This window comes from Eucalyptus grandis, chromosome 10 (genome assembly GCF_016545825.1).
Source record: "Eucalyptus grandis isolate ANBG69807.140 chromosome 10, ASM1654582v1, whole genome shotgun sequence".
Taxonomy (NCBI): Eukaryota; Viridiplantae; Streptophyta; class Magnoliopsida; order Myrtales; family Myrtaceae; genus Eucalyptus; species Eucalyptus grandis.
The window spans coordinates 18,798,568-18,814,445 of NC_052621.1; the positions used below are offsets into that span (position 1 = coordinate 18,798,568).

The following is a 15,878-nucleotide window of genomic DNA, read 5'->3' on the forward strand; positions in this document are numbered from 1 at the left end:
ATTCTGACATGCGAGTTTGGAATTTTGATATATGATTCTCAATTTTAAAAATTTTCATTAGATGAAGGGTCAAAATGTAAATATGTAAGAAAAAAAGAAATAACAAATGGGAAAGAAAAAAAAAAAGTTACTTACCTATTTCCTTTACCTTACCAAAAAAAAAAAAACCTAATATTCTCTTCTCTTCCAACTCTCACTTCCCATGACACAAAAATTTAGCCCTCAAGTTTATTTTTTCTTTTCTCTTTTGACATGCTCTAATACGCAAGTTTAGAATGTGGATTGCTCTATTTTTTTTTCCTCCAAACTTTATGGATTATTTGAGTAGAGTTGAATTTGTCAAATTGAAACAATGAATAAATATTAATGAATGGTGGATTAATGTTTTTAACGTAAATTCATTCTAGGCTATTATTATTATTAGTATTATTATTATTATTATTATTATTATTATTATTATTATTATTATTATTATTATTATTATTATTATTATTATTATTTATTTGTGAATTTGAATTAAATTAATTTGATTAAAATAATCATACGAATGAAAATTTATCATGTAGATTTAAAAATATATATCTAATATACAACGTGTCCTAACGTATTAGAATTCTTTTTTTTTTTTTTTTAAAAGACATATCATGCTGCGTGTTGCATGTCGGTATCGTTGCTACTTACTCGAAATCACACGCTTTCACCCTCGTCCCCCAACCCCTTTCCCCCTCCTCTTTTTTTTTTTTTTTTTTTTAATGTATATAAAGTCATTCACCTAAATCAATGTGCCGAATCCACTCAGGGTCCGATCTTTCTTTTGTCCACACTCAAATTCCGTTACTTCTTTTCTCCTTATACTTTCCCCTATTTTTACTAATTAAATGCTTATATTGTCAATTTGACTAATCAAATTTTGCTACATTTATTAATCTTCTAATCAAGTCCCTCCACCGTCAAATCCAATTAAATTTAACGGACGTCGGATGACATCCCAATATAATGTGGATAAAATATGCCGATGTCCATGTTGAAATATGCAAAAAATCTTAGCAGATGTCAGCAAAAACAGAGTATAATGTCGATAGAATTTAGTGAATGACTCGTTCACATTGGGGAATTTTATGTCCACACCGCACTGTAAAGTTGTCTGAATGCTGTGCCGGCTCAATTTAGTTAGATATTATGTCACATGGACTTGATTAGGAAATTGATCAAAGTAGAGAGATTTAGATTTGATTAGATGAATTGAGAATACAGATATTTGACTAAAAGAGAAGGCGAAAGAAGACCGACAAAAGTGATGAAAATAGAAATTTCTTCGAATATTCATCGCTCTTTATCATCATGATCAAATTTGATTCAGGTATTAATACGACTTTTAGTGTAGGAGATTTCATAAAAGATTTCTACCCATTGGTCTTTCCTGGTCTAATCAAAATTAGATTGTGATAGAATATGACTTTTAATAGCTTTAAAAGTCTCCTATTATATATAAAAAAATACAATTACTCCAACATAGAAGGGGAGGTGAGGTGGGGGATTTGAATCCCATATTCTCAGGGTTGAGATAAGAACATTGAGTAAGAGTTAGAATATATATATATATTCGCAAGAAGAAAGCGACGCTCCCTATTCTCAACCATGGGCAAAAGTGGCGGCTCAAGTTCAATTCCGAAGCCGAGGTGTTCTCTGGGCACCATGGATGAGGTGAGGCTAGTCTTCAACAAGTACGACGCGAACGGTGACGGCAAGATCTCCTGCGACGAGCTGAGGCAAGCCCTGAGTGCGCTTGGCCCGACGGCGGCCACCCTTGAGGAGGCGAGGCGCGCGTTGTCGGAGATCGATATGAACGGGGATGGCTTCATCGACCTCAACGAGTTTGCCGAGATCTTCACGTGGGGGCCGGGTGGTGGCCGCAACGAGCAGGAGGAGCTCAAGGGGGTGTTCGACATTTACGACCTCGACAAGAACGGGCGGATCTCGGCGAAGGAGCTGCACGCGGTGATGAAGAAGCTTGGGGAGAAGTGCTCGCTGAGCGATTGCCGGAGGATGATTGGCTCCGTCGACAGAGACGGGGACGGCCAAGTCGATTTCGACGAGTTCAAGGCCATGATGACGAAGTCAAGCTCTTCTGATTCTTAACAAGTGATGATGCATGGGCGTGGAGTAAAACCCTTTTCCGTTCTATTTCTTTTTCTTCAGTCGAGTTTTTCAGTCATGATTGATTTAGGTTTAGTTGCCAATTTGATATGAACAGTATTAATCTTTTTGACTTTGATTAGGGATTCTAGTTGGGAAGTACTAATTTTTTTTTTCTCAATGTTCGTAGTGTAGTGTGAATATCAGACTCTTTATTCTGTAAATTGGCAAAATAAGAAAATAATTACACAAGCATGATTTAGGCAATGGCACATATACAGTTTTTTTCCATAATTATACGGTAAAAAAGAAACCAATCTTTTGGGAAAGAGATCTTAGAAGATTTTTCTAACATCTCTCCGTATCTGAACTTTTTATCTCGCTCTTCAAACAGATAAGCCGATCAGGAAAATAGAAGATATCAAGTATCTTTTCATATCCGAACTACTATTTCGCTTTTCGGAGAGAATTAATGATAAGAGATATTGTGGATATTAACTTTTTTTTTAAACTCTAAAATACGACGGATCTGCTCATGGTACAAGTTATCTCTGAAATTTATGTTCAGTATCGCCAATTATAAAATCAAAAGAGATTGATGTGGATGCCAGTTCTCAATGTTTTACTTTCTGTTCAAGTAAGCATTTATCCAATTCGCTTGCATTTGTTTTCTTGTGATACGTGTTAATCAAGAAGCCTATTTAATTTATTACGCTTCTTTCTCCTTTAGCCTTTCGTTGTGGGTATGGGTCAAATGAGTCTTTGACCCATACTCTAAGTCATGTTTAATTGGTTCGGTAATACATGTGTTGTTTAAAATAATGAAACATAATTCAAAGGAAAAAGAATCTAAAAAGTCCTGACCTATTACATTGATATTAATTTAATCATAAACCTTTTACATTGGATGATCAATTTAGTTAATCCAGCCAATTTGGGTCGAAAATCGGCCTTCATGGACATTGAGCCGGGTCTACACGGGGAGTTAGCACGGAAGTGCGACATCGAGAGCTCAAGCTTGTGATAGAGAGAGAGAGAGAGAGAGAGAGAGGTGATGGCTTGGTGACCTGTTGGCCTAGATGATGGCTTAACAACAGCTCAGCCACAACATGAAAAACCATGATTTTATAGCTTCAGTCTAATCTAAGATGATAAAATTTCGTATAGTCACCAAAGGTTCAAAATTGTCCCACTTTTGATGGAATCAACGGCGGCAAAATACGGATTCTGTCACTGAAGTTTGACTCAAGGTGACGACAGCTCTGTTTTTGCCGTTCTAGGGTATGATCTAAGGTGATAAATTTAAGAATTTATGGCCTTTCTTCGATGCTAACATGACCGACATAACAATTTATTGCCTCTAGTTGACACTAAGACGACAAAAATTGTGTTTTGTCACCTATGGAGAACTTAAGACGAGGAACATTAGTATTTTTTTAAGGTGTTTTTCTTGTAGTGTTGTGAAATATAAAAATATTTGGTAAGTTGCATACTCCGAAAAAGAGCTGGTAATTTCGTCAAAGTGTTAATAAGATATCAATAACTACTTGAGAAATCAGGTCATCGCCATTTTTTTTTTTTACACTAATCAACTATTCCGTAGATCTATCTACAGGAAAAAAGATCCGTTTAGCGATTTTTGGGATTATGATAGGCTTTATTTATCAACGGAACAGCAGAATTCTCCAGGTTAATTATGATAGGCTTTATTTTTGGGATTTAGGGTTTCTACACCAATTTATAGCGGTTAGATCTGTCTAGATCTTAATAGTTTACAACAAGGCTCTGTTTATCTTTCTTCATTGCATGGAGAGTAAAACAAAGAAGCATAATATATATTAAATGAAATTTTATCCTTGACTATAAATCTTTCTTTCTGTATTAAGATCAGGATAAATTGAATAAACTTTTAAATAAATGGGGATGCTTTTTGAAAATAGACCTGCACAGTGCGTGTAATCTCTCGATATTTTATGCCAACTCCAAAACATCCTTCAACCTTTATTTCAATAAAAATCCTTGCCTACGCGTAGCGCAATTGGCTTAAAAAATATGTTTTAAAATGGAGCATGAAACATTTTAACATATATACATCATTTTAACCTATCATAGCCGTGAAAGGTATATAAAAAACTAAATTATCAAACTACAAGGCCACTAATAAGTATGAAAATACAAATTCACTAATATTATGCAAAACGTTATGTACTTTTACTATATTTGAAATGCATGTAAACAATAGAAACTTTTGTCGACTAACTAATATGGACAAGAAAACTTGATCTTAAGTTATTTTGCTAAAAAAATTTGTTATATACAAATAAGTTAGAATTAAATAGTAAAATAATGAAGAGACGGGATAATAATGGTAGGTAAATGCAGCACGCACCAAAATCTTTCTTGCAATGACTGAAAGTCTAATTCTAGCAGGCAACACCTAAAAGAAGATTTTGTTATAATACATTCATATAGATGTAGATGGTAATGCGATATTATTATATAATAGACCAAACAATCATTTAGGAACGTCAATATATATGCAAACAGTAATGTGATCCCATGATATTTTTTTCTAGAATAAATCAAATTGCCCTTGAATTTATTCCTTTACTAGAAAAAGAGCATGAGGGTGGCATACGAAGAGAAATAATGAAAAACTAAATTAGTAAATAATATATGCCCTGTAAAGATTTTGACACATATTTTAAATATAATTTAGAATCATCATCATGGATAAGACGAGTGGTGTATGAAATTCGTGACAATTATTTTAATTTTAGAAGGTAAGAGGTTCATATATTGTTAGTCAAGCATCTTGATTATTGTAATTCACGATTTTGTCTATCTATAACTATGTAATGTATGCATGGGTTTGTCATGGGATCTTTAGGTAAATATTTTGGGAAAATCATAAAAAAACTAAATTTATTTCACTTGTATCAATTTAATTCTCAATATTTTATTTTGGCCAAATTATTCTAAACCTTTTAACGATTTGCCAATTTAGTTATTCTAGCAAATTTTGATTGGATATTTATTGACGTAAATGCCAACAATGCTACGTAGGATTGTCGGCGTTGACGTTGACAATTCTTAATTTTTTTAGAATTCAATGAATTTTTAATACTTTTTTTTTTTTTTTTTTTTCTACGAAGTTTTGGTGAGGGTTGTAGGCTAACCCTAAACACAGGCGAGGGCCAACTTCATTGGCCGATGAATGACAGTTGCAAAGCCCTTGTCAGTAGCGGGCGAGGGTTGTGGCCCTAGCTAAGGTGGCCACTGGGCAAGGGTTGGTCCAAGACCCTTGCCGGGCTTAGAAGAACAGAAAGGAAAAGAAAGAAAGAAAAAAGAAAAAGAAAAGGAGAAGGACAAAAATAAAAACTTATAAAAAAAATCAGAATATTTTTAACAAAAGTTATAAAAGTTGTTCACTTTAGTGTTGGCCACGTAAGATAGCTAATGTTCACGTTATCTATTTTTAATTAAAATTGGCCGGAATAATTAAATTGATAAATCACTAAAAAGTTTATAATTAAATTGTTCAAATTGAAAAGATTCTGAATTGAATCGATATAAGTATAATAAATTTATGATTTTTTTTTGATAATGTCTCCTAAAAGTTTGAGGTTGAATGGCTATTTGGGTTTGCTTAATTATTTTCGTTGTACGTATAGTAAATGACAGCAAATTATTCTCCCACAGGAACCATCATCGTTTATCGGATCTTTTTTTCCCAACTAATCTGATTTTGTGAAATTACTAAGGTTCATTATTTTGGCGTTAATTTAAAATGTGTCGAGAAATTATTGTATGAGCGTAGGGATATATATATATATATCCATCTTTGCTCCGTTTAACTTGCTAGAATATAGTAGCGTGCTCTAGGCGACACGTTTCTTCTCCATGTTGCTGAGCTCAACACGTTTCTCCATAGGAGGAAGAAACTTATTCCATCTCGCCTTGAGAGATGGGCCAACTCTCTTTTTCTTCTTCCGAGTAATTACGTTAACAATCTCCAGAATTAAAGCATCGATCGTGGGTCATTGTCGTTTTTCCTTTCACAACCGCCAGAAGTTACAAAAGGGTTCTATTATTTATTGGGCAAATGAGTATATTCTGTGAATATCCTTTCCAATTAGAAGTCAGTACCAGAACAGAAATGCTACCCTCACGTTTCGAATTGTGCGGATGCCAGATTTTTATCCGTCACATACAAGTTTGCTTATGCCCTATTTGATAGCCATTTTGTTAATTTATTTTTCTATTCTTTTGTTTCCTTAAAAAAAAAAGTTTAGAAATCCGTTTAATAATTTCAACTAATTTTTCTATTCTCTAGAATAGATTAGTAGTTCGGGAATATACTTAAAATAGAAATAAAAAGAAAAAAAAACTTTTTTTTTGTTCTTGACAACAAATTCTAAAGCAAGATAATTTTCATTTTTTTTCTTTTTTCTCATTTATTCCTTTTTCTTCTCTAGTCGATCACTGATCTCGGCAATGGGTCGGGGGAGCCTCACTGGCTATGGCGAGGGCGACCTTGCAACCTCACCTAGCCATTAGCGAGACTCAACCTCATGTGGTCACTGTGAGGTTGGCTTTGTCTAGCCTTGGTGAGGCTAACCTCGCCTAGCCATGGCGAGGTTGAGCCTCACGAATCTCCGCCGTCACTAGCCATCTCTTAGCCCTGCAACCAGCTATAGGAAGAAAAGAAAAAAATTAAAAAAAATTATAAAAATCTTAGAAAATTATTAAAAACTAAAATAATTCTATGTCAAAAAAAAAATTGAGAATTGTATCAAACACATTTATATTCTTTTTTTTATTCCGAGAATAGGACTTTTGTGCAGTTATCAAACACATTATTTTGCACATAAACTTGTCCAGAGAATAGAAATGAAAAAAAATATTTTTGAACATAAATTGTTCCTAAAAATAGAATTGTTATTAAATGCACCCTTGGTCCATAAATTTTCAATCGTATTTCTACCCTACTTTCCGAGATTTAATGAGCCAATAAATTTGCAAGTCTTTTGTGAAAGGCCATGTTAACTTCGCAAAAAATCAATCATTTGAAAAACACTTTTTTACATTTAATCGTTTATATCGTTTAAAATAATTAGTCAATGAAAAATATTTTCATTATCGACAATAATTTAAATTTAAACATCTTTGTGGATGATGGAAATTTTTTTAATCATTCATTTTCTTTAGTAATATAAGCAATCATTTTTAGGAAAATATTTTTAAAGTCATTCATGTTCCGTGAAAATAAACATACCATTCATATATGCTTGTTTACTTAAAAGAGTGATGCAAAGTCAATAAAGAACATTAATGACTAGGTCTCGGGAGATTCATTAAGCATTACAATAGAGTAATATTGCAAGTTTTCTACATCTTGACCGGGATCGTGATACTCACAGCCAACGCCTTCAGATCAGAAATTTCTTCCATCAGATATGTTTAACAAATCTCGCCTTGACGGCACTCATTAGCATTGGTAAAAATAATTTTTGCCTTCCGAAAACTCCACTTGTCCCGGGTCGTTGAATGAATAAAAGGCGCGCATTGATCGCAATTAGCTTCCTAATTCAGTATAGTACAATACCGATTCTCAAAACCGATCCACGCCGTTCCAAATTATGAAAATATTAAGAAAGGATATGACGCTCGAAAGATCATAGATTCACTTGAATGGCAGGAGGGAAAATAAATTCCTATAACAAACTTCATGGTTAGTACAAGAAAAACCTAAAAGAACTGCCAAGGGCCGGTGGCCACCATCATGCAAATACATTGGCATTTGTTACCTAACTGTTGACACCTAAATTTTGGCGGCCCGTTTAGTCATTTATTGCATTAAAAAATTAGGGGTTAATTTTATTCCTGAAAAAAATAGTTAATTGCATAGCATATAGTTTTAGGTGCATTTATTTCTTAATTTGCATTTACATTGGGTCGGTGACAAATGGGTTTGATTTAGGTCGGACTAAGCCCACGAAGCAAGTAAATTGGCCCGAGCCCATTTTCTTTTAATGACAAGAATTACCTAAATGGAGATTTGAAATAATATTACGGTGGATTTTTGGAATTTAAGAAAATCGGGTTACAATCTTATATTTAGGTGATAAAATCAGGAGATGCGGAAAATAAAAGAAAAGTGATATTACGTGCGAAAAAGAAATCTTCGCGGATGCTGATTTGAAAAGGAAAATAAAACCCTAATCTTCAACCTATAAAAAGGTTTTCGTGTAGGGTTTCAGGAGGAGGCCACACAATCGATACAAACGGCCACCACTCGAAGGAAAAGAGAACACGTTCGCAAGGGAGAGCTCTCTCTCTCTCTCTCCAATATTTGTTCATGATCTCATCCCCTCATCAATGGATACACAGCTCCACCTCTCTCGCGGACGCTAGAAGAACATTCGCAAAAAGGGGCTACTTTATTTCAAGCGACAAAAAAAATAGTGAAGAGACGGCCACAATTCTGAGACGAGCAGAGAATGGAGAGAGAGCGGACATTCTACACATGAAAGAGAAATCGTGAAGAATGAGACCCGCCCCTGGCCAATTGAAGATCCCGTTGCCCACTAAGTCTTCAAAATCAAATTCTTTTTGCTACCGTGGAGATGCACGCCCATTCTCGATCAATATCTCACTTTCATCTCCTTTCTCTATCAAGAAATTGTCGCACAAGTCCTTGATCGCATATATTTTGTTGTTGTTTTGTTTCATAAACGAGTTAATGTTCAAGATCTCTACAGGCATCCCCGACGCAAGTCACATCCGTGTGGCCTATTAGGCCATCTGCGGAATCCCCAGCAACGACGAATACTGGTCTTTCTTTGCAGGTTTCCTAGTCGAGCCAAGCACTGCCATCCAGCTGTCCGAGCCGAACCGTTCGTCGGTTTGCAAAATCAATATTCAAATAGTCCAGGTTTGCAAAATCAATATTCAAATAGATTGAGCTTTCACGTGAAGATGAGCATATAGTTAAGCGGCGAAAGGAATCTGTTTAGTCAGCTTGTACATGTCCTGATCGTGTATTAATTTGCTTCCGCCAATTGCATGTTTCCCTGCACTTGCATAAAAATGCAAACCGCATTAATTTGAACGATGAAGAGAATTTAGGCAACGCATGAAAAAAAGAAGACAAAATCTTTTGGTGAGATTTACTACTGTTTTCTCCCATTGATCTGTTCTTTTTCTCCCCTCCGGCCCCTTTAAATCCTACATTGTTTCTCCGACTTTCTGCACAAAATGTGTTGTTTATCAGCATTCGTTCTAACTAGGATCCCACATTACCATAGAACCGATTCATCAGAACGGCAAACTCAACTAAGAGCAAAACGGATCATCTTATGTTTTTCTCAAGCCATGAAATCAGTTCAACGAGCTTATTTTGTTTGTTTGTTTGCATGTTAACTACTGGCCTTCAGATCATTTATATCCTTGAGCACCATCATGAAAATTCAAAACCAGATTCTTTACTAACATTTTCTCTTCTCTCACGGTAGGATTCTGCCATAATTCTTCTTCTTTGTTCGGCCAACTTTCACGTCATCTTTCTTGAGAAATTGTGTCCTTCACCACCATTCGAGACAGACCAAATACTTTTGATGCAGATGAAGGGTTTTAACTATTGAAAAAAGGTTCTACTTACGGTATGGTGGAACATCAAACGAGTATTTCCTCGAACGTTAAAAATCACAGTTGATATTCTGAAAATCTTGTCATGTATGCATGTGGGACGTTTTATTCGAAACGTATCCAAATATATAGCAAATCTCGGAAGGATTCATAGTGTCACCGTTGATGTTCGAGAGTCATTATTCTCCCTTGTACGCAGTCATACGGACCACAAGCACACGAAGGGATCACGTGCAGAAAAGCAGTACACACACCACTTGGTTCTCCCATGTCCGTATTCATACAAACCCCAATCATATGAAGGCAACACATGCATAAGTAATATCCAAGGGCCCGGCAAGATCCTATCACACCGGCCAGTCCCAGATGCTTTCTGCATCGAAGGAGAGTCCGCTCCAACAATCCAACCATGCCTCCGTCGTCTCCGAACGCAGCTCAAAGTCATCATCGATCTAGGGGCTTCTGTTTGGAGGCACGTCGTGGACACGCGGCTCTCGGGACTCATTCAGCTCCCTATAGGCTTCGACCCCCAAGGAAGAGAAGTTCCTGGAGATGGTCCGAGGGCGAGGCCTTATGACTTCAACTTTTACCAAATCTTGGGGTTTCTTGGTCTCCGGCTTCCCTTGGTAAGTCATCAATTTCCGTTGATGGGTATTCCAATAGTTCTTCACGTCATTCGCAGTTCGACCCGGGAGTCTCCCAGCAATTAGGGACCACCTTTATCAATAATTTCGACTAAATGAAATGTTAAATTATGAGGAAAGATATCGAAAATTATTTTCATACGGTCTTCACTGAGTGTCATAACTTTTTTTTTCGACCACAAAATTGCCATAATTTCTCAAAAACGTTTATTTGAGTATTGAAACTTTCGATTGATCATTTGCATGCCATAACTTTTTAAAAACATTCACCCAAATACCCAAAATCTAATATGGCATGACACTTGTGATGAATATTTTTAAAAAATTATGACACTCAAGCGATTCATAAATAAACAAATCAATCCAAAGTAGTGATTTCTTTTTGTTTCCATAAGTGTTCAATCCTGACAAAATAAGGGTTTCATCGTGGGAATGGCCAATTGATGTTGACAGTTAAGGAATGAGAATTTTCTCCAACCTGCGAAGTGTTATAAATGAGTTGCGAACAATTAGGGTTCGTTCGTTTTAGTGGAAAATGGACCATTTCCAGAAAATATTTTCCCAGTCATTTTCCAAGAAAATGACAATATTTTCTAGTGTTTGGCTAAAACCTAAAAATGTTTCGGAAAATATTTCTAGTGTTCGGTAAGGAAAAAATTCCGCTCATTAGATTAGCGAGCACGAGCGTCGAGCTCGAGGCTCGCTAGATTGACAAGCACGAGTTTAAGATTGGTGAGCTTGAGGTTCACCTGGTCCAACGACTAGCCAAGAAAGAAGAAGATGGGAAACAAAGAAAATAAAAAGAAAAAAAGAAAAAAAAGAAAAGAAAAAGGAAATTAAAAATAATTTGAATTAAAAAGAAAAAGAAAATTAAAAAATAATTCGAATAAAAAAGAAAAGAAGAAGAAGAAATAGGAGGAGGAAGAAAGGATTTGTAGAGGTGTGAGTTAAGAGAGATTAAGTGAGGAAAATGTTTTCCACTTTTCAAAAGGAGAAAACATTTTCCCTACTTTAGAAGACTTTTTCTTTTGATGGAAAACATTTTCCCCAATGAATTCATTTTCCGTGAAACGAACGCCGGAAAATTCGGAAAATGTTTTCCCGGAAATTATTTTTCGTGAAACGAACGGAGCCTTAGTTTCTTTCTCTTCTAATATATTTGAAGTACGCACCGTTAACACCTTTATGTTAAATTCTATAAATTTCCGTTGATTCACCTATTATTACTTTTAAATGTGGAAAAATGGCCCTTTAGAGCCATAACTAATCAATAAGTTGGTGCTTGATTTTAATCCATATCAAATGCAACTATGCTAGTGAAGTTGATTAAATGACTAAGATTTAGGGTCTGCTGGGTAAATTAAAAATTTTAAGTGCCAAATTTTAAGTGTTAATAATCTTTAATAATGGAAATGGAATTAATATTTGTTTTGATGATAATTAAAAATTGGCAGCTGAATATCATGAAGCTCTTGCCAACATAAAAAAAGGAGGACTGTTGTTAGGGTCATGACCCTCGCCCATTGGCCGACAACGGAGTCGCAGCCCTCGCTTGGATTTGAGCAAGGGTCGATGCCCTCACTTGTGGCCGACAAGGATACTAAGGCCATGGGTGAGGGCCATGATGCCTCGTCTCAACTAGGTGAGGGTCGCCAAGAAGGATCAGTAGGCAACTGAGCCAGTGTTAGGAAAATAAAGAAAAGAAGAAAAAATAATAAAATATTTTTAAAAAATTGTTCATATTAGTATTAGCTATGTCATGTAAGACAGCCGGTGCTGACTAGGTTACCACATCAATGATTTTCGACCAATTTTTTTTTCAATGACTAAATTGACAAATTGTCGAAAGTTTTATGATTAAATTGACAAAATTGAAAGATTTTTAGTACTAGATTGGCCAAATTAAAATGTTTGAGACGGAATTGGCACAAGTATAATAGATTTAAGATTTTTTTTTTAATTTTTCCTAAAATGAAATAGCCTAATCCTGACCACAGTTTATACATGCAGTCATCATTTATTTCGATCAATGCAACCCTTAATCAATTTTTGGAGAAGGAAGAGGGAGAGGCTGTTGTGAATAACGTAGGTAGGCTCAACACCATATAAGTAACTCTATTAAAACAAACAAATGCACTTCACATGTGACCTTTCCTTAGCATGTACTCACCTGTTCCCAAGAAGTTTGTGAAGCCTGATGATCATATCGACCTCATCATCTTGGAATTTCCCTCTCTTAATGTTGGGCTTCAAATAGTTCAACCACCTCAATCTGCAGCTCTTCCTGCACCTATTCAAACCTACAAGCTCAAGAAATACAAACATGAACTTAGCGATTTCTCTCTCTCTCTGCGTGCATGTGTATACATAATATAGAGATGCTCTTAGTGCGAATCAATCCGTTGACATGAGTAAAATATCAATATACTTCTCCCTTTTGTCTTATCTTAAAAAATCAATGAAATATCATTGGAGAGCACAAGAAGTTTCACTTAAAGAAGTCAAATCTAATCCGACTTGATACCACTATCTCAAAACTATCGAAAGACACATCCATCCATTTTAATAAAAGAAAATTTTTTCACTCAAGTATCTCAATGATAACACAAAGTATTTGACAAAAATAAAATATGATGACACTAGATGATTTGACACGCAAATTCAAGTGGATTATACCGATGGGGATGCAACAAGAAAACAAGGATCCCCAATCATCACTATACAAATTTACGCACGCGCGAGTATATGCAAATAAAAAACAAGAATAACCTTCACATACAATGATACAATACCTGCTCTCTGAGGAACTCGATGCCACTCTCCTTCTCCGTACCTCTGGACACAGCTCCTCAAGAGAACATCTTCCTCTTCCGTCCACGAACCTTTCCTAAATCCGAAGGACGATCCTTTCTGCATCTCTCTTCCCTCTCTCCTCTCTCTCTCTCTCTCTCTCTATTTCTCTGTCTCTCAGGCTTTTCATGAACAGTTTGCGGATTACGTTTTGAAGCACACTCGAAGTCCTACGTTGTCATCGGTGCTTTTAGGAGCCACGTGCCCCTTCATTTTCCACAAAAAAAAAAACGCAGATCTACATCAGTTGTCAAATTTTGATCAGAGGGAAATTTTGTTTTGATTTGATCATCAGGGGGGACATCAGTTGTCAAATACCGTGGAAGATTGCAACTACTCTAATTTAGATAAAAGAAAGGGACTTCGAACGATTTAGAAAAATCATATTTCTTTTGCAATGAAAAGAAAGATAGCGAACATGGTACTTACTGGTCCAGCGTCCAGGCGACCATCATTTGTATGAATTGTTTCGTAACATCCATTCTTTTAACTAACAGTCTCATTAACCAATACTAAATATCAAGTTTCGCTGTTTTGTACGCGCGCACACACATATATATATATATGGGTAAAATACGCACGAGACCGAGTGGCCTATTACGCTCATGCACGACTTGCTTTGATGTCACTTTGGCAAACCTCTTTTGCTTCTATATGAGGGCCATTGCTTCTGGCCAAAGTGTCTTATTAGTGTCCTTCCTCTTGTAAAAGCATCTTGCATAATAACGCAGTCCTTTATGCCTAGTGATCCTAAGTATGCTTGTATTATTCTAATAATGTGGTTATACCGTTACAATATTACCCTTGGCTTCGTCTATATAAAGGTTACTTCTGTAAGAAGTCAGAACAAGATTGGTGTTTTGAAAATCTCTTTTATATGCAATTCCTTAATGGCCTTCTCAATGCTTTCTCTTCTTCCTCAAACTCTAATGTTAGTAAGAAGCTTAGGTTTGTACTGTTAGTTCAATACGATAAGTCGGTTCCACAAATATAACCTTCATTCACCACTCTATGGATCTAGTGAATTAGAAAGTTTCCGAAACTTGAGAGCCTTATAAAATAGATGAATTATTTATGAAGATTAAGAGGTAGTTCCATTGAAAGGCTGAGAGAAGGGCCATGTGTTGTGAGATAGCATAAGCATCTCGGGAATCATTAGCTTATGCTGTAGCCCCATCATGGTATCAAAGACAGCTTCGTTTAGATTGGGCTAAGATTATAACTCTGTGAATTAAAATGTGTCTATACTAAGAGAAAGATCCATTTCATCATGACTGAATCTATGGAAAATACCACCCCTATATGTGTCAATGCCCTTGTTATTTCGACTCTCCAATTCCATTATTGAAATCGAATTCCTCTAAGATTGATTATTTTTTTATGAGGTTTTCTACCTCAATGAAGATGAGAAGATTACCACTTCTCAACTTTCTCTTGAAATCCTTATTCCCCCTTCGACAAGCCTACTTCCTTCTCTCCCATCAAATCCATCAAAAAAATGATCCATCACACTCCAAAGGAAGTTAAAAAATTCAGCGAACCAATACCCCTTTTTTCTTTACATTATCAAAAACCAATACCTCATTTCAATCTGTTAAATTATGTCTCAAATTTAAGTCTGTCAATTAAACATGGCCCATAACATGCAAATAAATGAGGTCCAAGTTGGACTTTTGTGAAATCTTAGAGTTGGTTATTTTTTCCTGCCAACGTTAATTCTATCTGCTTTCGTAGAAGAAAGAAGTATAAGGGTTCTAACATTAATTTCTTTAACCGTGACAAACTGCTCATGGGTTTCATTTAAATTTGGGCGTAGAAGAGAGACTTGTTCTTCAATTCCCAGATCATGTGAGAGATATGTTTCTATTCAAAATAAATGGGGATAATACCCTAAAACCCCCAAACTGGTACATTTGTGACAAATTTACCCCAAACTATTTTTTTGACCATGAAAAACCCCAAACTGGTAAACTTGTGACAAATTTACCCCGACTGATTATAAAAAACCCTAAACTAGTACATTTATGACAAATTTACCCCAAACTAATATATTCGACTGCAAAAAACCCTAAACTGGTAAATTTGTAACAAATATACCCTATGCTAAATTTGATTAATACCACAAAAAAGTCATAAAAATTGTAAACTGTGACAAACGGAACGTAAAATCCTAAATAGATATACTGGTTAACTGTCATTACGTGTCATTTAACTTAATAATTTGAGAATAAAATTTAACGGAAACTAACATAGGGTAAATTTGTCACAAGTGTACCAGTTTGGGATAAATTTGTCAAAAATATACCAGTTTGAAGTTTTTGGTGGTCAAAAAAATAATATGGGGTAAATTTGTCACAAGTGTACCAGTTTAGGGTTTTTTAGGATATTATCCCAAATAAATGAGATGGTATATTTTTTACGAGGTGGCAACGGAGAGGACAACTCCCGTCAGACGCCGTAGATATTTAGACCATGACATTTATTGAAGAGGGTCCACCGGCAATGATGGAGAGACCTTGCTTTTAAAGGAGTATGGCTCTCAGAAGACACGAAGAGGAAAGACATTAACGATAAAAGGAAAAGTCCAAATCATTATTT

General features: G+C 35.5%; 2 protein-coding genes across 2 annotated transcripts; one reads left to right on the top strand and one right to left on the bottom strand.

Moving 5' to 3' along the window:
* Positions 1–1,615: 1,615 nt before the first annotated feature.
* Positions 1,616–2,403, top strand: LOC104422137 (calcium-binding protein CML24). Its single transcript, XM_010034376.3, has one exon. The coding sequence runs from the start codon at positions 1,639–1,641 to the stop codon at positions 2,137–2,139; it is 501 nt and encodes a 166-aa protein (XP_010032678.2). The 5' UTR covers positions 1,616–1,638; the 3' UTR covers positions 2,140–2,403.
* Positions 2,404–10,238: 7,835 nt separating this feature from the next.
* LOC104423700 (transcription factor MYB114) lies at positions 10,239–13,346 on the bottom strand. Its single transcript, XM_010036159.1, has 3 exons — positions 13,223–13,346; positions 12,601–12,730; positions 10,239–10,503 (listed from the first exon to the last, which is right to left on the bottom strand). Exons 1-3 carry the CDS (start codon positions 13,344–13,346, stop codon positions 10,239–10,241), a joined length of 519 nt encoding a protein of 172 aa, XP_010034461.1.
* Between the last annotated feature and the right edge of the window lie 2,532 nt (positions 13,347–15,878).